The following is a 27,728-nucleotide window of genomic DNA, read 5'->3' on the forward strand; positions in this document are numbered from 1 at the left end:
GGCCGCGTGGCGGACGTTGGCAGAATTTAGGTGCCGCGCCAATGTGTCTGGCGCCATCCAGCCCACTCCTCCGCCATCGAGCAGGTCCCTGACCCTGGTCACCTCACCAGCCACAGCCCTCTCTTCCGAACGCCACATAAAACCTCGGTCGTGGAGGTACGGATTCCCGAGCAGCGGCTCCTGCAGGACGGCCGCCACTCCAGCCGGTGGAGAGCTGCGCTTGGTGGAGACTTTGTTCTAGACCCTGATGAGTTCCCTGTAAAAGACAGGCAGCTCCCGGAGGGTGGTCCTGACACCCTCCAAGTTCACAAACAGGAGCTGCGTGTCGTAATTGAGGTCGCGCTGCTGGCAGAAGAAATACGTCGCCAGAGCACACCACCTAGGAGGGGGCTCGACGTAAAGGTATCTCTGCAGGGTCTGAAGACGGAAAGTCGCGAGCTGGGCGCTGACGCACACCAACGACTGACCGCCCTCCTCAAGCGGGAGACTCAAGACCGCGGCAGAGACCCAGTGCTTCCTGTTGTTCCAGAAGAAGTCCACCAGCTTCTTCTGTATCTTGGCGACAAACGCAGGGGGAGGGGTCAAAGTGACCGGCCGGTACCACAACATTGCGGCCACCAGCTGGTTTATGACTAGCGCTCGACCCCTGTAGGACAGCACTCGGAGCAGTCCTGTCCAGCGCCCTAGGCGAGCGGCGACCTTGGCCTCCAGCTCCTGCCAGTTTGCTGGCCAGGCTTCCTCGTCGGGGCTAAGGTCGACTCCCAGATAGAGGAGATGGGTCGTGCCCTTGTGCATGAATCCCAAAAAGTTAGTTTGCAGGTGCAGCAGGTAATCAGGAAGGCGAATGGAATGTTGGCCTTCATTGCGAGAGGGATGGATTACAAAAGCAGGGAGGTCCTGCTGCAACTGTATAGGGTATTGGTGAGGCCGCACCTGGAGTACTGCGTGCAGTTTGGTCACCTTTCTTAAGGAAAGAGATACTCGCTTTGGAGGGGGTACAGAGACGATTCACTCGGCTGATTCCGGAGATGAGTGGGTTACCTTATGATGATAGATTGAGTAGACTGGGCCTCAAAATACCAAGTTGAGAAGGAATTTCTTCTCCCAGAGGGTTGTGAATCTGTGGAATTCTCTGCCCAAGGAAGCAGTGAAGGCTAGCTCATTGAATGTATTCAAGTCACCGATAGATAGATTTTTAACCAATAAGGGAATTAAGGGTTACGGGGAGCGGGCGGGTAAGTGGAGCTGAATCCACGGCCAGATCAGCCATGATCTTATTGAATGGCGGAGCAGGCTCGAGGGGCTAGATGGCCTACTCCTGTTCCTAATTCTTATGTTCTTATGTTCTTATTACAAGGGGTCATAGTTTTAAGGTGGTTGGTGGAAGGTTTAGAGGGGATTTGAGGGGGGGGGGGCTTCTTTACGCAGAGGGTTGTGGGGATCTGGAACTCACTGCCTGGAAGAGTGGTGGATGCAGAAACCCTCACCACTTTTAAGAGATGGTTGGATGGGCACTTAAAGTGCAGTAACCTGCAGGGTTACGGACCTAGAGCTGGTCATTGGGATTAGACTGGATGACCTTTTGTTGGACGGAGCAGATATAATGGTAACTAATGCAGGGGATCTAATATGGCCAGGGTGATCTCCTGGGCTAGTGTCGATCGCCTGGATGGGTCGGAGAGGAATTTTCCCAGATTTTTACTCCCTAAATTGGCCTGTGTTTTTATCTGGTTTTTGCCTCTCCCAGGGGATCACATGGCTCTGGTTGGGGTGGAGTGTAGAATGTTTCAGTGTAAGGGGTGTCGCAGTTGTGTGGGGTGGGCTGGGTGCTCTTTCCCTTTCCGTCATTGTTCGTAGGTTTATATGTAACCTTCAGGGCTGCTGACCGAGGGCCGTGCGGCTCTTTGTCGGCCGACGCGGATACGATGGACCGAAATGGCCTCCTTATGCGCTGTAAACTTCTATGTTTTTATGTTTCTATCCATCCTCGACCTCTGCCCCTCCCCACAACATCCATGCCTGAACCTCTCTCCCCTTCCTCCCAAAATTGGGTACCATTCATCCTCTATTCCTCCTCCCCGCCTTCAGCCCTGATTCTTTCCACCTTCCTCCCTGTCTTGGGACAACATTCACCCCTACACCTATATTCCCTCTACTTCCATGTCTTGGACAACATTCACCTGTCTCCCCCATTCCTTCCTGTATTGGGCAACATTCATAACACCAGAGTAACTAAAAAGAAAAACAAATGCATTTATATAGCACCTCTCACGACCTCAGGATGTCGCACATCATCCCTTTCCCCGGCCATTGTTTGAGGCTGAAGCAGACTCTTCCCATCCTTGGTGTCCTATTTGACCCTGAGATTAATTTTGCACACAGCAAGGTTCCATGAATAGCAATTAAATAAGTGACCACATATTCTGGGGCGTTTTAGGTGTTGGTTGAGGGATAGGCATTGGCCAGGACACGTTTATAACTGGTTATTTATTTCACTTGCCGCTTATGGGGCCTCCACCGTGCAGCTGTATTTTGCCTACATAACGATAATGACTACACGTCAAAAAATCAATGATTGGCTGCAAACTACCTTGCGATATCCTGAGTGCATGAATGGTGCTATATGAATGCAAGTTCTTTCTTGACTGTACTTGGCTCTATTTTATCAGAGGCATGAAACCCTTTTAGAATAAGTGGGCTAATATCACAGTTGACTGACTGTCAGAGGAATTCAATACAAATCTGAAGCATTCGTACAATGTTATGTGGAACTGTGCAACAGCTCAGAGAGCTTCTACACTTAAAGGATGAAATGTTAATGTTTTGGGTGATACGTCCTTACTATACAGTATAAATGTACATGAGGCCCATGCTTGAGAGAAGGTCAGTCTGTGACCTGTCCTTTATTCCTTCGCACTCAAGTGATGGAAGTGGGTGGAGCTTCCCCGTTTATACCTTCAGGTCCAGGTTAGGATTGTCTCCCACAAGTTGACCACCTAGTGGTCATTGTTATCACGATGTACAACTTAGGTCAGATTATACATGGGTTACATTGCTGGTTGAATACATGACATTGGGTATAACCCCTTTGTCAGAGCAGGTTATACCTGAAACCTTAACATTTTTGCTTTCTTTGCAGGTGCTACCTGGCCACCTGAGTATTTGCAGCATTTTCACACCTAGGAGGTCGCTGGGTCAATGCCTGGACTGTCACAAGTTAGCTGATGTCAGTACGCTGCTATACTTGGCTTCAGCACCTTTGGGCTGGGAGCGGGAACATCAGTCAGGGTTCTAGCAGCCGAGCATCAGCCGATGCTCCTTGCTGTTATGTCTTTACGTGTGAGTATCAGGTGAGCTCAGCTATGATCCCCTCCATGGTTTTAGCCGAGTCCTGGCATACAAAGTGATGAGGGGGTGAGTGGGTTATGACCCCGGGAATGGTAACATGGTGGTAATATTATTGGACTAGTAATCCAGCGACCTAGACTAATAATCCGGAGATGTGAGTTCAAATGCCACCATGGCCAGAACCAGGGGTCACAGTCCAAGGATAAGGGGTAAGCCATTTAGGACCGAGATGAGGAGAAACTTCTTCACCCAGAGATTGGTGAACCTGTGGAATTCTCTACCACAGAGAGTTGTTGAGGCCAGTTCGTTAGATATATTCAAAAGGGAGTTAGATGTGGCCCTTACGGCTAAAGCGATCAAAGGGTATGGAGAGAAAGCATGAATGGGATACTGAAGTTGCATGATCAGCCATGATCATATTGAATGGTGGTGCAGGCTCGAAGAGCCGAACAGCCTACTCCTGCACCTATTTTCTATGTTTCTATGTTTCTAATACCAGCCTTGCCTGCCTCCCTGTGCAGTCCATTCCAGGCCTTTGCCACCCTTGGTATGAAATAGTTCTATCCAATTTTTGAGCTTCATCCAGTAAGAACAAATGTGGATTTGCATCGTGCTTTTCACATCCGCCGGCCACCACAAAGCATGCCACAGATGAAAAATTGATTTTGAAATGTACTCACTATTATGTAGGGAAATGCTGCAGCCAATGTACTCACAGCAAAGTTCCGCAAACAGCAATGATGATGGTGGATTCGAACGGTGGGGATAGTATGTGAGGAGTGGGAACCATTCAGCTAGCATGGGTCTATGAAGGGACTTTGAGTGGTCAGCAGTTTAGTGGAACTGAGGTCAAGGGGACCAGGAGATGGTTCTCATTGGTAAGATGATCTCAGAGACAGCTTGAGGGAAGTGAGAGAGACTGAACAATGTCCCAGGGTCACATTCCATTACTGGCAGAATATTTTCAGTAATTGTTTATCCCTATCAACATAAATAATTCACAAACAATTTGTTTTGTACTTGCTAAGAAATAAAAACTTTATTTGTCTATTTAAAAGAACATTTCAGAATGTTGAATTTACTTTACATTTAGTCCATCTTGTTGTGAAGACTAGTCCAGAATTATCAAATTATTCTAAATTCATAAATTATACAGAGTTCATGTATACACTTTGCAACCTCCTTGAAGACAAGGTCGTCGTATGTCTTTACACTTCAGTACACCTGCACAAGCAATCACTATGGGAATCCACTGAGCGACTGATGTCCACAGATTTCTTATTGAAGATTGTAATATCGGGCACGGAGAAATCTGTCATTAGAAAAACACGGTATTACTACTATAGAAAACTGTGATATGTTTAAAAAGTCGTGATTTTCCCCATAGCATTTAAATACTATTTTAATGCACATCGCTAACAAACAGAATCAGATAAGCAAGGGAAACATTTGATGTGCAAATGTGGGGAATGTTTATTTAAAAAAATTCAAACCACTGGAATAACATAAAAAATTGGGCATGTGGAGCTTAAAATTGAAAAATACAAAATGCGATGCATTTACCAATAAAATATTGCTACTACCTGTGAGTGCTAAATAATATAAGACTGTGAGTTATTTGATAATTACAGTTTTGACATAATCTTGCTTAATATTGCTGCTACATTGCCTATAAATGGGATTACTTGACCTTCTCTGTGTTTGTGGGCCATTTTGATCCAGTCAGATCCCAATCATTGTTGAAACAAGAGAATTTCACTCTACAACAATAAATAGAATTCCCTACCTTGTTCCTGTCACAATAAAAAGTTGCTCCAATATTATTTTTTGTTAGAGTACATAAATGAATACTGTGGACTCACTGACTGGTAAACAGTGGAAATCGACATGGCGGGACAGTGTTTCCGTTGGCGAGCATTGTGCTAGGCACCGCTGAACTGGTTCAACTGAGTAGCATTTGGATTGTTGCCCGTCAAAGTCGATGATCTTTCCTAGTTCCACAAATTCCCGTCTAACTTTGCAGTCTGAAATTCAACAAAGTACAGCCTCTATTGTTGCAGCAAACATGAAGAGATGATGGTTTTTGGACAGAACATGATTTAAAATGAATTAAGATGCTCTTACCATCTTTGCAGGATTGTCCTGGGCATGTCCATGATTGGAAAAGGCCCTCAATATCTTTGGCTTCCTCTTGATTTGGCATCATCATTTTTTTCTCACCGTTATTAAGTCCACAAATACCACAGGTCTTACTCATCATCTGGTCAAGTACAATCTTCACACAAAGGCAAAACAAATTAATACCCTTCAACTACAGTTCAACAGAGATATATTTCATTCAATAATTTGTTAATAAGCATGAGGTACCTGCACTCTGACTCCATCAAAGAACAATTGGGCAATATTGATTGATGGTGCTTCTATAATAATGCCGTTGTCTTGCTCCCGAATAGTTACAACATCTAGAACAAGACAGACATCCATTTGTGCAGCCAGATATTTTGATCTTCTAACACTTTATATAGACGACTCTTGCTACTAAGATAATGTTGTAAAATGCAAAGAGCTTTGAAACGCTCTGCTACAAGATGATTGTGAGCTTGATAGTGGGTGGCCTGACCTGCACAGAGAATGAGGTGCAGAGGGAAATGCTCACGGATTGAGGTGAGCAGCCAGCAGATGATGACTGTATTATGCTTTGTCAAAGCATTGTGGTCTTTGCTTTGGCATTGAGTTTAAAGAAACGCAAAGGCACCTGCCATTTTAGGATATTTCTATGTTCGATATTTAGTCTGCTTTATCTCTGTATACCTAATTCCATAATGTCAGGAACCACTTACTGTTTTTTTCACCCCATTGTATTAAATAGTGCAAGAGACCATGGTGAACAGTCCAATAGGACTCCTAAAATATCTGGTCAAATAATTCATTCAAAATATCCAATCCATTTCTTGTCAGTGATCATATGTATTAAAAACACTCTAATTTATCACTTCCTTTCAAGGTGATGCTGCATTTTGCTCCAACATACGGGTCTGAAATTGCTGTAACAAAATATATTTCAGAATTTGTGAAGCTGGTGACTGTGGAATACCCTAATGAGGACAATCTGGCAAAGGGGCCCTAACGCTGCACTCCCCAGCTACCAGGATATTCCGACCCTACCGACCGAGCAGGGAAGGCCTCCAGCAGACCATTCAGCCACACTCTGCAACATGTAAATGATGGCAGGATGGCATGCCCCCTGAATCACTGACACCTAGCGCTGCTTGTCCGGGGACGAATGGTGGTTCATCCCTGGGCATCCGCAGAAGACCTGACGGAGTCCCTTTTGGAGAGTCAGGGACTCGGTCATGGCCACTCTCCCTCTGCTCAAGCCCCAAAAATGTACCTCACTAAAGCCTCTGTAACCTGTCCAACCCTTGTCGACAGAGGCAGATTCAGACTGTGATGCATTATCCTTCCCTCATTTTCAGAAGTCGGATTTTTTCAATATTCTAGCACAGCTCGATTTCCTCAAAGATAAATTTGCAGCTAACAAAGAACTTTATTTGTGCAATTTCCCATTCTAAAATAATGCCAACAGTTATCCTAAAGTAAGTAAAACAAAACAAGCCTTTATTTGCTTCGTATCTGATTTGAGAAATGTGAAGGGGTTACTAAAATGTAAATGAGTCACCAATACCCTGTTCAGAGTGGGAAAGCTACTCACCTTCTAGACTTGGAATTTGCAGGTTCAGGCGTCTTTCTATACCATTAATTAAAACTCTTATTCTATTTTGTGAAGGAATTGCTTCAATGCTCCTGTTGAAAAGCAAACACAAATCCTATTGAAACAAGCTGTAAATGTTCAGCAGTATAAGAGCATTGGAAAACATGGAGTGAAAAATAGACAATCAAACCCACTCCTTCCATCATCATAGAATCCCACCCCATCATGGAATTACTTATGTAATCTCCTGAGGGAAGCTTCTGAATTAAGCCCCAAAGAGTAAGTGGGACCAATTATTCATCATTGTGAAATACCTCTCTCCCTCCGGCAGATAACTGAGATTAGTAGGAAATTCAGAAAAGACAAAAGAAAAGATGAAAGTAAACAACAAAGGAAAGAAAGAAAGTTGTCTTGTCATCTTTCTAACGGTGACCCAAATTGTTTCATATACAATGAATTACTCTGAAATGCCGTCATTGTTGCAATGGGATTTCATGATTGTTCTGCTAACAAAGTGTATATTTCTCATTCAGTCCATAGTTAACTTGATAAGTTTAACTAATCTTTCCATCTCTTCCAGCTTTAATAATAGATCCTAAGGAGCTGTGTGATATCCTGGTCAGCTCTCTGCATTACCAATTCAACACCTGCTCTAAACTGGATGCTGTGCCCGTTCGTACACTTACCCAGCCAACTTTAGTCTGATGGCATGGAAATATTAGATACATTAAATTGTCCCATAATTCGACATTCCCCAGTCTGACAACTGTGCTTCCTCTTCCGTGAAACACTCACTTTATCTGGAAGCATCAGTTACAGACACTAAAGATCAAGTATGATGTGACTTACGTATTATTCAATGACAGCACCAATTTTATTGCCTTCTTTGTTTTATCGATTTCGGCACGTCTCATCAGTAACATAAACTTTGGGACTTCTGAACAGTCTTGGGTCAGGATGTAGTTGCAATCATTGGGCAAAGGATGTCTCAAATCTACCCCATCAAATGACTTCACAAGTTCATTCTCTGCAATGCATTCACCTGCACAACAATGGAAGAATATTTGCAAAACATTACTTTATAGCCAATAAAAAAGTCATGCTACATTCCCAATGAGTTGCAGTCAGTAGTATTACTAGTTGGGTTTCATTTATTGAACTCTATAATTTGACCCATGTTTACTTGCAGGACAAGTTGGCCTAGAAATGACTTATTGGCAACATAAGTACATGCTAACACGTTCATCTATCATTCCTTTGGCCCTTCTTTCAGTGAAGGTGTTAATATATTTAAATTATACAGGCTAGTGTCTGTGCTAAAATAGGAGACAGCAGAAGAATGTTAATTGTTCAGCTCCCAATATTTTTTATAGATATTTCATCTATAAAGTCTCACGCCAAGCTATGTGATTGGTTCCAAACCTCCGAGAAGCAATGCACTTTCTATAGAGGGGAGGGAAACATTCCCAACAGTGTTGATGTCCCGATTCCCCAGATAGCTTCTTTCCTTCGATAACCATCACATTTATACTAACACACAGGACCTCAATGATTTTCTAGGTGGGCCTTCCAATTTTTTAACCAGATTAAACCCCTGTAGCTCGGTATGGAGTTGAAATAATAATTACGTTGGTTCATGGTCAGGAAGAGGTTTGGAATCTCATTCATGCTGCTAAATCCTCTCTCCTGCAGTCGGGCATTTATTGCCCGCATGGGCACAGTTGAAGGGATCTGCAAACCCTGATAATAGGCTGTCATCTGAAACAGAAACAGAAAGGTTCAGGCTTCAACTGGCACCGAAGAAATACTGTGAAAAGAAGATGGCCTGAAGGATGGGAAATAAAGGTAACAATACCTTGGGCAGTTTGATGATTCCATCAAGAGTTTGCGGAGTCGTTTGAGCCACCAATACTGTAATCTGATGAGAAGGATTGCGGCGGTAGATCTGAGAAAATCCTAATGCGTAGGCAAGTCCTGGTATATAATTGCCAACCCTGACAGCAAAAAAAAGTTGTCATCTTAGCATTGTGTGTAAGGAGGACAACACGTCCGACCTCATGCAAGAGGCGAGGGCCCAGGGGCAGCACGGGCCCAGCCCACACTGCGATATGTGTGAGCGCTAGGTCTGTGCAGGAGAGCAGGTCTCCAGTCGTCCTGGTTAATCCCTTGCCACTGGACCAAGACCTCGCTCTGTCAAGCCCCGTGTGGTGGCTGGTGTGCAACGGTCACCCCATGTTAAAAAAATCCACCCACAGGCATCTTCCACCCTTGAACATGTAGTTCAGGATCCGGAATATTAGGTCCTTCATTGAAACACCTGTGAACTCATCCCTTTTTGACATGGAAGCAAGTCATCCTCGCTTCGAGGGACTGCCTATGATGATGATGTGTGTAAGGCAGAGAGTGAAGAGCAGGCTGGTTGAATGATATTATATAATACTTACATTCTTGCATAATCTTTCAGCTGGTCGTTAATCTTGCGCCATTGCATTTTGACCTTAATGGCTGGGTGACTTGCAAGCTGACCTCTTGATGTCTTCACGGAAACGCGGTATTTCTCGCAGTTTTCGCCCCACCTCGCCAATGTCTGCGGAATGTGAAAGAAATAGCAATGAAACAAAGAGTGACGCTCTCCGTGTACTGCTCAAGATGTTGAGAGGTGGTGAGTAAATTGTAGCAGAGTTAGCCATTACCAACACTTTGTGTGCGCTGGGCATGGCTGCATCTGCACACACTCTCCAATTGCTCTTTTCTTCCAGTTCCACCAGACGCAAGTGCACCCTAGGCAGGCGAGAGGAAAGCTTCCCGTATCCAGTGAGCTGGTAACCTTGCGATTTGCTGTCAGTCCTTCGAGAACGAAGAAGGACGAGAAGGATCGGCGCACCTGCATCGCCAATCAAATATTGCTGCAATTAGGAACACAAACATGGTTTAAAAAACACACCGAGGCCACAAGACTCTCCAAACACTGTCAGAACAGTCCCAGTGACTATCAGACAAACCTGCTGAGAGGATTTAAGGATGGATGAACCACGGCTGCTGCGTCTTCCCCCGGACCTAGAGGAAGCTCCTATCCTGGTGATACGTTGTGATCCAAACTGCCTTGAGATACTGGCTCGGCTTTGCTGCCTCCGAACTGTGTACTGAGCAAAGTCAATTTACACATTGAAAATATGAAGATACAGGTCAACAAACTGCCTCACTTATTGGCGACTATGTTAATTATTTGGTATTTATTATTTAAATTCATCAGTGCAAATATAAATATTCCAAAGTCTTTAACATTTACCACAGGTATTCACCAGAATATTCTGACAAAACAATTGATTAAATCAGAGTCCAGAGAAAATGGTTTACTCAGTTCCATAAATGTTCAAATATCACAGAAAATGAATGAATACTGGTCAGAGAAGAACATTATCTTACCTGACTTGTTCGAGTTGACCTGAACCTCAATTCCAGAAGCTGCTGGTTTATTGCCTGTGGAAAATGTATTGAAATAAAAATGATCACTCACTCTTTTTACAGAATCCATGGTGTGATACTTACCTGGTAATCACAACCAGTTTGTCACATACATATTGATAGCAACACTGGGTCTTCCTTAGAAACAAGCTCTGAGGTTCTGGCTGGGTTTTAAGCCCACCTGAGTGGAGAAGTCCAGCACACCAGCCTAAGTTACAGAGGTGAAGTTAGTACATGTGGGCAGATGCATCGTGCTGGTAAGGGCACATCAGCGGTGCTTGATCCCAATAAAGCTGTGAGATATTTGTGGCAGTGCGGCGCGAACATTCTCTCGCAATAGGTTAGTAATTCCACAGGAGATCAATTCATCGTGACTGACAACCTCTCAGCTGGCAGCAGTTCCACTGAGGGTGTACTCCTCCAGAGATCCCGGGATAGCCCCTTGAGGTGTGCAGTATGGGTAGGCAGAGTATCTGCCCAAGGTGCTCACTCACCCCCACCCTACCCCCACACCTCTTTCTCAAGGAAAATGGCTGAAGAGAAAACCTGAGGTGGTGGAACTGGATTCCAGCCCATTTTCCAGTCCACCAATGGAGTGATGCGCCCAGGCCGAGATTGGAATTACAGGCCCACAATGTCCAGTTTAAATAAGGCACTTCTTTACTGGACAAAGACTAAAATGTAGTTATAATGCTGAAACAACTATCATGGAATCACTGTGCTGCAGTACAGCGGGACCTGGGGGTACTTGTGCATGAAACACAAAAAGGATAGTCTGCAGGTACAGCAAGTGATCAGGAAGGCAAATGGAATCTTGGCCTTTATTGCAAAGGGGATAGAGTATAAAAGCAGGGAAGCATTGTTACAGCTGTACAGGGTATTGGTGAGGCCACACCTGGAATACTACGTATAGTTTTGGTTTCCATATTTACGAAAGGATATACTTGCTTTGGAGGCAGTTCAGAGAAGGTTCACTCGGTTGATTCCGGAGATGAGGGGGTTGACTTATGAGGAAAAGTTGAGTAGGTTGGGCCTCTACTCATTGGAATTCAGAAGAATGAGAGGTGATCTTATCGAAACGTATAAGATTATGAGGGGGCTTGACAAAGTGGATGCAGAGAGGATGTTTCCACTGATGGGGGAGACTAGAACTAGAGGGCATGATCTTAGAATAAGGGGCTACCCATTTAAAACTGAGATGAGGAGAAATTTCTTCTCTCAGAGGGTTGTGAATCTGTGGAATTTGCTGCCACAGAGAGCTGTGGAAGCTGGGACATTAAATACATTTAAAACAGAAATAGACAGTTTCTTAAATGATAAGGGGTTATGGGGAGCGGGCAGGGAAGTGGAGCTGAGTCCATGATCGGATCAGCCATGATCTTATTAAATGACGGAGCAGGCTCGAGGGGCCTTATGGCCTACTCCTGCTACTATTTCTTATGTTCTTATGTTCTTGTATACTTTTACAGCACTGAAAGTGGCCGTTTGGCCCATCATACCTGTGCTGGCTCTGTGAATCAATGAAAATACTCAGTAGTGTTTAACAAATTTCATATTTGAGCTGTTTGGCCCAACATACAGGAAGTTAAGGCAATTTAGTTTGTTGCACCAACAGACAGATTCATGAGATTTGATACATTTCACAAAAGTGAATGTTGAATCTGTTTGGGGAATATTTCTGTTATCAGACTTGCAATTTATAATCGCTGTTAACATAATTTACATACAGCTTAAAAATCCTGGGAATAAATTGTTATTGTAATATTATTTTCCTCCGCCTTGATGCACACGGTGATAGAATGTTGCATTTACAGATGTATGTACACATGCTTACCTTCCGTATAATAAGTAAAATTGTTATTATGGGAGCGTGGTCGGTGTGACAAATAAAGATTGGCCTGTCAGCTCAGGGATCTAGTTTAAATGTGACCCAGACAGAGAGGCTGGAGGACATCTGTCTCGGGTGGCTGGAAGGATCCTATGGGAAATAAATTGATTTTGTCGCAAACCCGTTGCTGTGGGTGATTTTGGATGTTTGCCAATGGTAGAGCAGAGCATGTTGTTCTGAGGTTATTGCCTTACTGAGGCAGAGAAAGGTATCTCCTCAAGGAATGTATTACATTCACTAGCATCGACATAAAAAGAACAAGTTATTGACAGGAATCAACTACAAGCAACTCTCGATTATCCGCACACGGATCCAACGGGAAACCATTGTAACGGGATTTAAAATTTCGGCCGGGAAGGCATCGGGCCAGTGCCTGGAATATTGTGTGCAGTTTTGGTCTCCTAATCTGAGGAAGGACATTCTTGCTATTGAGGGAGTGCAGCGAAGGTTCACCAGACTGATTCCCGGGATGGCAGGACTGACATATGAGGAGAGACTGGATCGACTGGGCCTGTATTCACTGGAGTTTAGAAGGATGAGAGGGGATCTCATAGAAACATATAAAATTCTGATGGGACTGGACAGGTTAGATGCAGGAAGAATGTTCCCAATGTTGGGGAAGTCCAGAACCAGGGTCACAGTCTAAGGATAATGGGTAGGCCATTTAGGACCGAGATGAGGAGAAACTTCTTCACTCAGAGAGTGGTGAACCTGTGGAATTCCCTGCCGCAGAGAGTTGTTGATACCAGTTCATTGGATATATTCAAGAGGGAGTTAGATATGACCCTTACGGCTAAAGGGATCAAGGGGTATGGAGAGAAAACAGGAAAGGGGTACTGAGGGAATGATCAGCCATGATCTTATTGAATGGTGGTGCAGGCTCGAAGGGCCGAATGGCCTACTCCTGCACCTATTTTCTATGTTTCTATGTTTGGAGTCCTTTCGGCCCCGGAAGGCATTGGGTTTTAACTTTATAATGTCAATCGCTCTAACGGAGAAATGGTTTACTGGCATAGCCCAATCCCCGAGGGACCCAGATAATCGAGAGTTGCCTGTACATAGCAACAGTTACCTCTTGGTCAACGGATGATTTCTGCTGACTGCGCCTATGAGCGCTGCCATGTTTGTTTGTGCTGGTTCTTACCCTGCTGCTTCGTACTCTGCTGCTTCGTACCCTGCTGCTTCGTACCCTGCTGCTTCGTACCCTGCTGCTTCGTACCCTGCTGTTCCTGGTTCCGCTCCTGGCCCTGCTCGTGGCTCCGCTCCTGGCCCTGCTCCTGGCCCTGCTCCTGGCCCTGCTGCTGCTGCTGCTGCTGCTGCTGCTGCTTCTCCTGACACTCTTTGCTCCACCTTGGCTGTGTGCACCATAACCTTTGTGCCGATTGAGTGACGAGCTACTTGAAGAGGTGTGAGAGCTGGATCTTCTCCCTGAGATCCTCGCAGAGCTGCTGGAGCTCGAACTGGATGAGTGGGATTTGATCAAAGTGCCATTCTGCATCCTAGCCTATAAATAAAACAGCATTGTAAGGCAGCTTGTTTAAACATCATACCGTCTCACCAGGACTTCTAGCAAGCCTGGCATATCGGGGCCCATGGTGCCATGTATTTACATTAACTCTTGCTCTGATCTGAAATGGAAGAGATGCAAAGCCCTTTCCAACATAGCAGACACGTTTCTTCCTCTGCCCACTATCCGACAGCTTTACTTCGCAGGGTAACAGACCAGGGAACTTGCTGGCTTTTCATGGCCCAGCCACTCACTGACAACTTGTTGAACCATCGGGAACTTTTTTTGAAAGTTGCATTTAGCTTCTTGCGTACCCGAATTATGTTTGGTTTGGGTCAGTGCTTTGATTTTGGAGACCATGAGATTGATTGGGAAAGGTCCAGTGGATTTCTTTGCTTCGAAGTTCCATGCCCTCATTCAAACCTGACTAAAGGTAGCTTAACTGTTCCAAGATTCTGTGATAGGTTGGAGGTGTGATTTGAAGCTTCACTACATATATAAATCAGACGGTACCTTTGATTTTTTCATCAGGATTCGGTTCAGCCCTGCTTCACCCATGGTGTCGGAAATTTGGCTATTCCTTGATTCCTTATCTCCAATTCGCATCATCTTCGATTGTGATTTGGATCCTGTCTGTATTTCCAGCACAATCTTTTCAATATCTACCTCTGAATTAACTGGGAAATAAAAGGTTTTCATGAATCGGTCACTCTTTACAACAGGTAACGTTAATGAACTGGTGATGGGAAAAAACATATTCATTTAGAATCCTCCACCATGAAGTCCTGAAGTAGCCCTAAGGACACCTGCATTGCCGTCAGGCTTAGCTAGCAGCATATCTGATGCTGATTGATCAAGGACAGGTACTGCGTGACTCACTATGGTATTAACAATCAGAACCATCATTGGTTAGGACCATTCAAGCCATAAATAGTGATTTGTATTCGGCCAGAGGTTCCCGGGATGGCGGGACTGACATATGAAGAAAGACTGGATCGACTAGGCTTATATTGACTGGTATTTAGAAGAATGAGAGGGGATCTCATAGAAACATATAAAATTCTGACGGGATTGGACAGGTTAGATGCAGGAAGAATGTTCCCGATGTTGGGGAAGTCCAAAACCAGGGGTCACAGTCTAAGGATAAGAGGTAAGCCATTTAGGACTGAGAGAGGAGACACTTCTTCTCTCAGGGAATTGTGAACCTGTGGAATTCTCTACCAAAGAAAGTTGTTGAGACCAGTTCATTAGATATATTCAAAAGGGAGTTAGATGTGGCCCTTACGACTAAAGGGATCAAGGGGTATGGAGAGAAAGCAGGAAAGGGTACTGAAGTTGCATGATCAGCCATGATCTTAGTGAATGGTGGTGCAGGCTCGAAGGGCCGAATGGCCTACTCCTGCACCTATTTTCTATGTTTCTATGTTTCTATGTTTTGTCATAAGGGTAGAAGGATTAAAGCTTTATTCACTGATCCTCCAGTCATGTATAATAAGCCTTTCCCACATTTGACACACCCTATGTTGATCGAGGAAATGAAAGTAACCCTGCTGTTGAGAGGTAAGGTCTACAACATGGCTTGTAATGTTGAGAAATTGTGGTATAATTTACAGGAGGTAAATATTACATGCTATGTCAGGTTTGCTGTTGGTCGTCCCTCTCCTCTATTTGAGAATCTGGCCAATTTAAGCGAAGGAACAGTGGTCTGGATGCTATCATTCCCACAAAAGGAGTATGGTACATCAAAAGATGACAATTGCAATCACAGTCACACTGCTATTGGATCAATGTGCAGCTGTAAATACACATCTTGTCAAACCAATAGAGCTACAACATATGTCAATGGGTTGCCCAGTTATTGCGACCCATTCGATGACAGTTGCAACATCAATCTCTTGGTAAGAGTTGATGACCAGACAAGGGAATGTTTTAGCCCAGGTATCTGCATGGCCTTGCATGCATGTGTTGTGATAGAAGCAAGTTTGGACCCAAGTAAGTTGCCATGCATTATTGTGGAGAGAGAGAATCCTCAAGGCAAATGCTTTCTCATGCTATTACCTGGCGCAATCGTCACGTTGACAACATGCTCTCCAATCACTCGGTACAACGGGGAATGTTTGAAGGAAAGAGCATTTTCCATTCTGGCGTCCACGCAAGCTTGGAAGCCGAACTTAGTTGCTTTCATACATATATGATAGGCAGCGCGATTAGGGACGCGTGGCCCTTGATCTTCTTCAGAGCATGGAATTTGGTCAGATAGTGTTTCTGGGGACAGATGTGACTGTGGAGACAAAAGGAAACGGAACATACTTGTGAGACAGTAGCATAACGATTGTCTTACTGCCAAATGCCAGGGCAATTTAAATCACGAGGGATTGGCATCAGACGATATGTAAAAAGAATCAAACTATAATACAAATTAACCGAATGACAAGAGTTGCACCATAATGGATACCTGAGTGGAAGGCTTATTGCATGTAACAAATAAGACATACTTACAACAGTTCTATCGTCTGCTATCCGAGTTGACCTAGATGAAGACCTGAAGCTTTGTCTACTGATGTGACTTTGTTTTGTCGCGGGTAAAATAGGGGTCATTTTGTCCGCAGACAAATTTTCGATATTTCTTGAAACTGCATAAACCTGAGAACTACACATTGAATATTGTGTTAGTACTAATGGTATATTCCATTCAATTTGTTATCGATCAAGAAAATAAGATAGCTGTACTTACCTCAAAGATAAAATCCTGTTCTCCTTTTCAGCGGGTGTAGTTTCGATCCTCAAATTTCCCTCTTTTAAATTTACCTTTGCAATTATATCCACAGGGATATTTATACGTACATTTGCATGGAATGCCACGCCTGATTGGATGTGAGGCATATTTATACCCATGAATACTCTAGCATGTATGGACACACTGTAAAATAACAGAGAGCAGATCGACAGTCAGCAGACCTGGTATGAAACATAATAGTTCTCTGCAACAAATAATAATTCATATTAAGAAAAATGTAAGTGGTATTATTTCTGGTTCTCCAAAACAAAATAGTTCGAAATGAATACCTTGGGTTGAGGCGAACCTTCAGCTGAATTTTGGAAGAGAGCAACTGTGGAATTTTAGAAATGTGGTCACTGGTGTGAACTTCAACTATTTTGAGAAAAGGGAGTGAGAAAAATAAGTCACAATTATGTTATTTTTTAAAGCATGTTCAGTGAGAGGTATGTTTTATATATGCGCTATAATAATTCGAATCCTTGCTCACAAGCCAGTGGTTAAGACCTGTCTCACACTGAACTCTTGTCAGTTAAAATCTGCGTCAATTTCTGGCCAAATTAATTGAAGCATACAGAGAGGGGATTGGAAATCATCTCACTCTGGCAGCGGATGGAGAAGCATTTGCATGGTCTTCAGTGATATCTTGTTTACGTGCGCCAGTGCAGCCTTCGGCCGTCTGAGGAAAAGAGTGTTTGAAGACCAGGCCCTCAAAACTGCCACCAAGCTCATGGTCTTCAGGGCTGTAGTAGTACCCGCCCTCCTGTATGGCTCAGAGACATGGACCATGTACAGTAGACACCTCAAGTCACTGGAGAAATACCATCAACGATGTTGCCGCAAGATCCTACAAATCCCCTGGGAGGACAGACGCACCAACGTTAGCGTCCTTGACCAGGCCAATATCCCCAGCATTGAAGCACTGACCACACTTGATCAGCTCCGCTGGGCAGGCCACATTGTTCGCATGCCTGACACGAGACTCCCAAAGCAAGCGCTCTACTCGGAACTCGTCCGCGGCAAACGAGCCAAAGGCGGGCAGAGGAAACATTACAAGGACACCCTCAAAGCCTCCCTGATAAAGTGCGACATCCCCACTGACACCTGGGAGTCCCTGGCCAAAGCCCAGTCTGCCCTAAGTGGAGGAAGTGCATCCGAGAGGGCGCTGAGCACCTCGAGTCTCATCGCCGAGAGCATGCAGAAATCAAGCGCAGGCAGCGGAAGGAGCGTGCGGCAAACCAGTCCCACCCTCCCCTTCCCTCAACCACTGTCTGTCCCACCTGTGACAGAGTCTGTGGTTCTCATATTGGACTGTTCAGCCACCTAAGGACTCGCGTTAAGAGTGGAAGCAAGTCTTCCTCGATTCCGAGGGACTGCCGATGATGATGATGATGATGTTTAGTTACTCTCCAAACTGAAGGAAAACTTTATTTTGATTAAAATATCTATAAGAATCTTACTGTTTACAGTGGACACTACTAGAGCAGAGGTAATGATGCTCATTTCCATTGGTAGACCAACTGCTGTAGGTACAACTTGTCGCATCTCAGCTGCCACGACTGCCTTCGCAGGATGGAAAGTGACCCCGTTGTTAAGTTCTTTTATATAGTTATTCAATTGACTGCTGATTGGACCAAAGGTTGACTATAAAAAAAGCAAAGTTAGAATTCAGTGATACCGCAGTTGGTAATTTTGCAGAATCTGTCTGGAATCTGTTCATTAACAATATTACTTTATTTATAACCTTAGTACCTTTGCAATTTGATCAATGTCCTCCTTTCTGAGTTGAACGAAAGCTAACTCTTGCCCAAACAGTTTCAAGTATGCAGAACCCAAAGGTTCCTCTTCTGGCACATCTTTCCAATTTCCAATCTGAAGAACAGAATGTATTTGGCATGAATACACAGGCCTCAATACTTCACGACACATTAAGATAATATACTTCTTAACAAGCTACTGTGAAAAAATGCTCTCACCTTGCTTAAGATGCGCCGAATAATTTTACTGTCCCCTCTCTTAATCTCTGGTGCACGAGCTTTCATTATGACTTCCTGGAGACCTTCTGCCCGCAAACCAACCTTTGTAGATTAAAAATGAACACTATGAAAAAAAACTGTATCTACATAATAAACTGGTGCAATAGATTCACAACCACGCAGCAGGATTGGTTCTCCAATCTCAGGGTTCATTACCTCTACAAGATCTGACGAACCTCCCAGAGCATGCCCTCTGACTTTGGCCAGTAGTGCTGTTGGAACGATGCTGCTGGAAGTCTTCATTAGAAGGGCTTTCGCAGATACTCCCGCCATCATTTGGTCTACATCATAAGAATAGAGCAATGAAACACACGTTTTTTAGCTCCTTATCAAAAAAGTGGCCACATTTGTTACCTTTAAATAACACTGGGTACAAACTAAAGACATGCTTCGTGTTAAATTACTTCTTGAACACAGACTGTGGCGTTTTGTTACCCATATATTATACTGGATAGTTTATTGGGTAATTATTACTATAGACGTACAATATAAAACATATTACTGTCTATTTTGAGGGAGGAGCTTGAAGACAATGCAGTGAGATGCAATAAATTCATAGTGCACTACTTAAAGCATATGCTATTTACTTCTTTCATTGTTAAAACTTGTGTACTTCAGCTGTAGTTATAAACCTTTCTGTTGGCAGGGGACTAACATACTTACATATAAATGTGTCCATACGGTAAACTTTGCTGAATCGGTGACCAAGTTGCTCCAGTTTGGGACTCATGAGATTCAAGGCTAGATTGCAAGCAGCAGCCCTGTGAAAGCCAAGAGCAGCAACATTTACCAAATAGTGGGGCGTAATTCTAAATAATCTGCGAATGAGCTGGCACTCTGCACTGGTTGGGAAAGCCTGTGTACTTACAGTGAGTTGATGGATGGGAGTGAACTTCTGGACAGAGCTCTCATGTGCGAATAGGTAAAACTTGACACCTGCAAACTGGTCTCGTATAGCAGTGAATTAGCCACCAGAACTACTAAAGTCAGAGGTGGTTTAGTACCAAACAGTACCGCACAGGCTATCATTCGTTCTTCGGGATGATTCTTTTGATTGAGGAAGAGCTGCACAGTGATGCGTTGTACCTTGTGACAAACGATAAAAAGGATGATTTAACCGTGCTAAAGCAGTATTCCATGATGGGGGTGAGATTGGACTTGGGCTGAATAATCAGTCCTACTGAAGTCATTGGAAATGAATATGGGACGGGGCATATAGCGGGTCAAGTGCTGTTGTCATCCCCGCCCACACCCAATTTCACCCAAATGTCAATGAATGATTTAACGCATTGAAATATGATCAATTTCCACAAATAAATTGAAACAAATGTTAATTCCACAACAAATACTAGAAATAAATCAGGTTCTCATACTGTTCGTGGGTCTTTCTTTGCAATGTTACGCAGCGCCATGATAGCATCCACTCGGACTTTCAGTGGGAGGCTGGCTGCCGCTGTTCCGAATCCAGGTAACAGTTTCACGATACTCTTGATACTCGCTGGCTGTCCCGCGTTGCCGATCGCTTTGATGCCGAGAACGATGTCCTCATCATTGGGCCGACTGGCAGCTTCAGCGAGCAAGTCGTGGAGTGGCTGGAAGAAAAGGCTCAGTTAGGGGATGTGCAGAAGTCACACAAACACATTAAATGAGGCAGGTCGCTCAAAGCTTCACATCAGCTCACCTTCAGTAATTCATCGGGGCAAGTTGACTTGATTGCACAGAATCTGAAAATCATAGAACCGTAGGCAAGAAGTGCACCTTTGCGAAGAAACCGGCATTGTTGAACTTGCTTAAGGTCGAGGATTTCCTGCGGGGAGAAAGCAAATGAGAATAGCCATTATTTTTAGATTGCACATATTAAATGGCAATGGTATTAGGAATTCGACCTCTGAAGGTGTAGTGCAATGGTTATGATATTGGACTAATAATCCAGAGAGTAGTATCTCATTGAAACATACAACATTCTTACAGGGCTTGACAGGGTAGATGCAGGGAGGTTGTTTCCCCCGGGCTGGGGAGTCTAGAACCAGGGGTCACAGTCTCAGGATAAGGGGTTGGCCATTTAGGACTGAGATGAGGAGGAATTTCTTCACTCAGAGGGTGGTGAATCTTTGGAGTTCTCAGCTCCAGAGGGCTGTGGAGGCTCAGTCTCTGAGTATATTCAAGGCTGGGATCGATGGATTTTTGGATATTAAGGGAATCAAGGGATATGGGGATAGTGCAGGAAAGTGGAGTTGAGGTAGAAGATCAGCCATGATCTTATTAAATGACAGAATAGGCTCGAGGGGCCGAATGGCCTACTCCTGCTCCTATTTCTTATGCCCTTATGTAGAATGTGCGTTCAAATCCCATATGCTTTAGATTAAGAAATCAGTTAAAAAATACGGAAATTAAAAGTGACCATGAAGTTGTTAAATTGTTAAAATGCCAAAAGGTTCACTAATGTCTTGAAGGAGGGGCACAACTGTCCTTACTGAATCTGTCCTATTTGTGTCGTCAGTCCCACACCAATATGGTTGACTTTGAAGTGGTCTAGCAAGCCACTCAGTAGTCTCAAACTTTCTTAAGGCAACTAGTGATTGGCAATAATTGCTGGTCTCGCCAGAGACACCCACAGTGAGAGAATTGGTGATTATTTAAAGGTACAAAGAGTAGACTAAGTGCATACTCACTTTAGCTAAATTGAGAACCTGCCGGTCCGTTCTGACTTGGTGCATTGCAAGAAGTAAAGTCTGAAGTGTTTGAAAGCGGTTGAGTTCAGATTCTTGAATTCTGGTCTTCAGACACCTCAGTGAGTCAATTGTTCCAACAGCGGGAAGTGCCTCGATGAACCAGCGCCTACAGTTAGGAAACAAAGCATGAGGCTTTCATAGTTTCATTCCCTCTCCTGCCACTACATTAATATCTTCAGGGTTGCTGGGTCAAAATCCTGAAATTACTAGCATTGTTGCAGTACCTTCACCACACGGACTGCAGCAGTTCAAGAAGGCGGCTCACCACCACCTTCTCAAGGGACAACTAGGGATGGGCGATAAATGCCGGCCTTGCCAGCGACGCCCACATCCCGTGAATTATTTTTTTTTAAATCCTTTATACAGTGAGCCATTTCTGGACAATGAGGGCTACTCTTCCACTTTCAACATTTTTAATTGAGGGGAGCAGTTGAGCAAATCGTTGTCCTGGAGCCGATTAATCAATTGTTGCAGTCAGGTAAAGGACAGCTTGAAGTTCTAGCATAGTCTGACTCCAGCTTCGAGGACCACATTGTCACTGCACTGACTTTCCAGTCCCCACACCAGTTCTCCCATCCCTTTAATCTGAGATTGCCCAGTTAGCGACGCATTCTGGCATGGAGCTGTCTCGTCTGTTGATCAAATCCATTCTTAGAGCAAATTTTGACAGTCATAGAGTAGAATATTTGAAAGCTGAAAATCCTAAATGCCACTCTCATTAATAAACATATTTAAATAGACACCTAGAACATAAGAACATAAGAAATAGGAGCAGGAGTAGGCCATATGGCCCTTCGAGCCTGCTCCACCATTTAATACGATCATGGCTGATCTGATCATGGACTCAGCTCCACTTCCCCGCCCGTTCCCCATAACCCTTTATCCTCTTATAGTTTAAGAAACGGTCTATTTCTGTCTTAAATTTATTCAATGACCCAGCTTCCACAGCTCTCTGAGGCAGCGAATTCCACAGATTTACAACCCTCTGAGAGAAGAAATTCCTCCTCATCTCTGTTTTAAATGGGCGGCCCCTTATTCTAAGATAATGCCCTCTAGTTCTAGTCTCCCCCATCAGTGGAAACATCCTCTCTGCATCCACCTTATCAAGCCCCCTCATAATCTTATACGTTTCGATAAGAACACCTCTCATTCTTCTGAATTCCAATGAGTAGAGGGCCAACCTCCTCAACCTTTCCTCATAAGTCAATCCCCTCATCCGCGGAATCAACCGAGTGAACCTTCTTGGTTAAACAAAGGGGACTACAGTGGGATGAGGGCAGAGTTGGCTAAAGTAGACTGGGAACACAGACTAAATGGTGGTACAATTGAGGAACAGTGGAGGACTTTTAAGGAGCTCTTTCATAGTGCTCAACAAAATATAATCCAGTGAAAAAGAAGGGCAGTAAGAGAAGGGATAACCAGCCGTGGATAACCAAGGAAATAAAGGAGAGTATCAAATTAAAAACCAATGCGTATAAGTTGGCCAAGATTAGTGTGAAACTAGAAGATTGGGAAAATTTTAAGCGACAGCAAAGAATGACTAAGAAAGCAATAAAGAAAGGAAAGATAGATTACGAAAGTAAACTTGCGCAAAACATAAAAACAGATAGTAAAAGCTTTTACCGATATATAAAACGGAAAAGAGTGACTAAAGTATATGTTGGTCCCTTAGAAGATGAGAAGGGGGATTTAGTAATGGGAAATGTGGAAATGGCTGAGACCTTAAACAATTATTTTGCTTCGGTCTTTATAATGGAAGATACAAAAACCATGCCAAAATTGCTGGTCACGGGAATGTGGGAAGGGAGGACCTTGAGACAATCACTATCACTAGGGGGTAGTGCTGGATGCTAATGGGACTCAAGGTAGACAAGTCCCCTGGTCCTGATGAAATGCATCCCAGGGTATTAAAAGAGATGGCGGAAGTTATAGCAGATGCATTCGTTATAATCTACCAAAATTCTCTGGACTCTGGGGAGGTACCATCGGATTGGAGACCAGCTAATGTAACGCCTCTGTTTAAAAAGGGGGGCAGGCAAAAGGCAGGTAACTATAGGCCAGTTAGTTTAACATCTGTAGTGGGGAAAATGCTTGAAGCTATCATTAAGGAAGAAATAGCGGGACATCTAGATAGGAATAGTGCAATCAAGCATACGCAACATGGATTCATGAAGGGGAAATCATGTTTAACTAATTTACTGGAATTCTTTGAGGATATAACGAACATGGTGGATAGAGGTGCACCGATGGATGTGGTGTATTTAGATTTCCAAAAGGCAATCGATAAGGTGCCACACAAAAGGTTACTGCCAAAGATAAAGACACACGGAGTCAGAGGAAATGTATTAGCATGGATAGAGAATTGGCTGGCTAACAGAAAGCAGAGAGTCAGAATAAATGGGTCCTTTTCAGATTGGAAATCGGTGGTTAGTGGTAGACTGGGTCTTTACTCGTTGGAGTTCAGAAGAATGAGGGGTGATCTTATAGAAACATTTAGAATAATGAAAGGGATAGACAAGATAGAGGCAGAGAGGTTGTTTCCACTGGTCGAAGAGACTAGAACTAGGGGGCAGAGCCTCAAAATACGGAGGAGCCAATTTAAAACCGAGTTGAGAAGGAATTTCTTCTCCAAGAGGGTTGTGAATCTGTGGTATTCTCTGCCCAGGGAAGCAGTTGAGGCTAGCTCATTGAATGTATTCAAGTCACAGATAGTTAGATTTTTAACCAATAAGGGAATTAAGGGTTACGGGGAGCGGGCGGGTAAGTGGAGCTGAGTCCACGGCCAGATCAGCCATGATCTTGTTGAGTGGCGGAGCAGGCTCGAGGGGCTAGATGGCCTACTCCTGTTCCTAATTCTTATGTTCTTATGTTCTCTGAACTGCCTCCACAGCAAGTATATCCTATTGTAAATATGGAAACCAAAACTGCACGCAGTATTCCAGGTGTGGCCTCACCAATACCTTATATAGCTGTAACAAGACTTCGCTGCTTTTATACTCCATCCCCTCTGTTGGGGATTTGTTGGGCTTTGATTGAGACTGTCTAAACTCTTCGGATTTGTAAAGTTAATTGACCAGTTACATTTCTGTAACCAAGTAATGCACCTCATTACAATACAAACAGAGTTGTAGATTTGTGAATGAGAGCTTGAGGCAGAAGAAACTATTGGACGGTGGTATTGTTGGTCAACAGGCATCACTGACCCTGCAACTCAAAATACGTTGCAGACAGTTGTCTTCGAATGAAACTTTCATCTTCAATTGTAATATTAATGCTTTTATGAAGCGGTACCTTTGTTCAGAGTCCACCTTAATCCGCATCCAAATGTCCGAAAAGGCTGTGGCTGGAGCTGAACGCAGAAGTTGGACCAAATGCAAGAATCTCGATGGAGCATCGGCATGAATATCCTGCGCGTTGTGTCTGGCTATGTGACTCAAGGTGTCTGTGATCTAGTCAAATAAAGTCGGAAACTGTGTCAAATTAAGGTATTTCACGAATGCAAAGTGCACAGAACGAGGCAAAGAATATGTTGACGATATTCACCTGAGCGTTCAGATTTTGATTCTTAATGAGCCTGATTGGTTGCTGGAGTACACTGCTGTCACTGCGGTATTGCAAGCTTCGGCGATTCTGTAAGTCCGGTACTTCACTTACTGATGCTGCTGTAACCTGCTGCAGGATAAGGCTTTGTCTGAAAAGGAAAAGGTTAATCAGAAAAGGTTAATCAGAAGCTAGCCACAACTAATGAAAGAAAGCCAACAGCGTTATACAGAGGAGGAAAATCACGACTGGATCATTGGCGAAATTCATGTTTAGCTCCAGTCAGAATTGGTTCTAGTCTACAAGGCTTCACAATTGCAGATATTTGAAAATGCTAAGTTGCAGACATTCCTAAGAAATAGAAAATAATATGAAATGATGAGAATCTTTGGAAAAAAGATAATTGGTGCTAGATGGTGCAAAATCTTACCTTGCCTCCAGCCGAATGGTTCCGTCAAGTTCATGGAATGGGGTGAACTGGTGCACTTCTCGAACCTTGGCTTCCTGAAGGATTGCACCAGATGCTGTAGGTTTTAGGACCAGGGTGGAACTAGCAGTCGCACGTATATTTTTGCCTCTCTGAAGATCGAGAAACAACATCATGGTTACATTCTGTGTACTTCCAGCAAACATGGTCAGACCTATAACTCCCCCGACCTAACTTAGACATGTAACAGAGGTGTTTTCACTGGGGACATGGCTCAGAACATATAATGATCTTGTTTTTATTGTGAGTTAATCTGAGAAAGAATTGATGATGAAAAGTGTACCTGCTGACAGGTAGAGCAAAGTTGGGAGTAGACAATTCCAGTTTGCTTCACAATCTTCTCATGACAGTTGGTCAGGTCTTTGGATTTTATTACAATCAAGCGGTCCTTTTTCTTGTCCTCTTGAATGATATATCTTGCATGGCAGACTCCTTCAATTCCAGCCTGCACATGGCAAAGTAACATTGAGTTATTGTATGAGACCAAGAAAGGAAGAGCAGCTGAAATATAAAGCTCGGCGAATAAAAACGTACCTCTTGTAAATCGTAGAAATTTTGTGACTTCTTGATGTTGATTTGGAAAATGTTGAGGATTCCTCTGTGGATGTTCAAGATATCTTCAGGTAAGTTCGCAGGGGCGTAGATATTTCCCACTCGGCCGTTGTTGTACTCAAACTTCACGGGTTTGATCAGTAGTGGAGCCAGTCTATCCGTCAGCTTACGGGCCGAGGTGAACGGGTCCTTTGGCCAAATTCCATGGAGCTCTTGAATGCGAGGTTCTTCAATCTGAGAAGATAGATTCAGATATAGACAGGAGATGAAAACTATACCAGCACTTCTTCACTCCACAGTCTGGATTTAATGATTGGACATTTTGATTTTTGCATTTTTTTTACATTGAAATTAATTTTGAGTGAATTGCCTTGCCATATTTGCTCCACGCGACTCTCCTCCCACCTTACTTTACCGAAGCCTATCAGAATATCCTTGTATCCCTTTCTCCTTCATGTACTTGGACCGATGTTGGGGAAGTCCAGAGCCAGGGGTCACAGTCTAAGGATAAGGGGTAAGCCATTTAGGACCGAGATGAGGAGAAACTTCTTCACTCAGAGAGTTGTGAACCTGTGGAATTCTCTACCACAGAGAGTTGTTGAGGCCAGTTCGTTAGATATATTCAAAAAGGGAGATAGATGTGGCCCTTCTGGCTAAAGGGATCAAGGGATATGGAGAGAAAAGAAGGAAAGGAGTACTGAAGTTGCATGATCAGCCATGATCATATTGAATGGTGGTGCAGGCTCGAAGGGCCGAATGGCCTACTCCTGCACCTATTTTCTATGTTTCTATATTACTTATATAGATTCCCCACTGGTCTAGCAACTCCTTAATTTCTTCCTTTGGCCTGACTATTTTGGGCCCGTTTCAAACTATTCTTAAAAGAGCCCCAGAGTCTCTGGGGATCTCACTCTTAAACACTTTCCTTCCCTTAATTAAGGGCAGGAGCAGTTCCACTTTGTCCCTGTGCCTGTCTGGGACTTGGAATTGCATGCTATGGAGGATTGTGGCTCCAGTACTATCTTCCCAATTACACCCTTCATTGCTGGTTTCAGAAGAATTAGAATATCAAAGCGATAAATCCATGTTGTATTCACTGTCCTACTCTTTGAGAAGAACAGACCTGATGAATAGATATGAAATTGAGCTTCAGTTTTAATGCAAGCCTCCCATGTCTTGTGCTCCTTGAGTGTGATTTTGTTTTTGTATTTGCTCCCACCGATCTAACATTGTAAATTGATGCATCAACGCGCTTACCTGCAGAAGGTACTGGTTTTGTCCTGTCCCTCGGATTTTCACTTTGCAGTTTATTCTCAGACCAGCTCGGTTCAAACCTCTTTCCGGTAGCCCAGTCAGAATCACGCCTTCGTACCTGTAAATGTGCAACTTGTTCTCGGAGAAGGAAGGATCTGCGCAAATTGAAATAATAAGATGACATCAAATCATAAAACATAAAATGAAAGTGGCAGAAAAATATCACAGTGTTTGACCAAGACGGAAGATACATACCATATCTGGTGACGTGTTCGCTCCCTGGAAATTAAGGACCAAACAAAAGTGAGCACAACAAACCTTTTTGTTCTCAAACATTCAACAATTTGCTTTTAAAAAACGGAAGTCGAAAATATTCGATGCCTTAACTTACCCGCAAAGGCGAGAACCAACAAGAAGATAAAGGCCCTCAT

At 43.7% G+C, this 27,728-nt stretch overlaps 1 protein-coding gene across 1 annotated transcript; it reads right to left on the reverse strand.

Annotated features, from left to right (window-relative positions):
• On the reverse strand, nucleotides 1-27,728 carry LOC139268357 (vitellogenin-like; the record flags this gene model as incomplete). Its single annotated transcript, XM_070886430.1, has 37 exons — nucleotides 27,689-27,728; nucleotides 27,553-27,576; nucleotides 27,301-27,452; nucleotides 26,026-26,277; nucleotides 25,775-25,936; nucleotides 25,435-25,583; nucleotides 25,008-25,155; nucleotides 24,756-24,913; nucleotides 21,405-21,570; nucleotides 20,414-20,539; nucleotides 20,106-20,324; nucleotides 19,601-19,818; nucleotides 19,396-19,493; nucleotides 18,889-19,013; nucleotides 18,673-18,774; nucleotides 18,441-18,568; nucleotides 18,157-18,320; nucleotides 16,987-17,071; nucleotides 16,655-16,840; nucleotides 16,420-16,570; nucleotides 15,979-16,201; nucleotides 14,434-14,597; nucleotides 13,486-13,917; nucleotides 10,487-10,540; nucleotides 10,063-10,203; nucleotides 9,754-9,966; nucleotides 9,505-9,647; nucleotides 8,916-9,054; nucleotides 8,689-8,818; nucleotides 7,910-8,102; nucleotides 7,070-7,152; nucleotides 5,716-5,810; nucleotides 5,473-5,623; nucleotides 5,211-5,372; nucleotides 4,561-4,660; nucleotides 2,591-2,657; nucleotides 1-45 (listed from the first exon to the last, which is right to left on the reverse strand). Coding segments are annotated over exons 1-37 (5,388 nt in total), but the record flags the coding sequence as incomplete, so codon positions are not given.

This window comes from Pristiophorus japonicus, chromosome 8, assembly GCF_044704955.1.
Source record: "Pristiophorus japonicus isolate sPriJap1 chromosome 8, sPriJap1.hap1, whole genome shotgun sequence".
Classification (NCBI taxonomy): Eukaryota; Metazoa; Chordata; class Chondrichthyes; family Pristiophoridae; genus Pristiophorus; species Pristiophorus japonicus.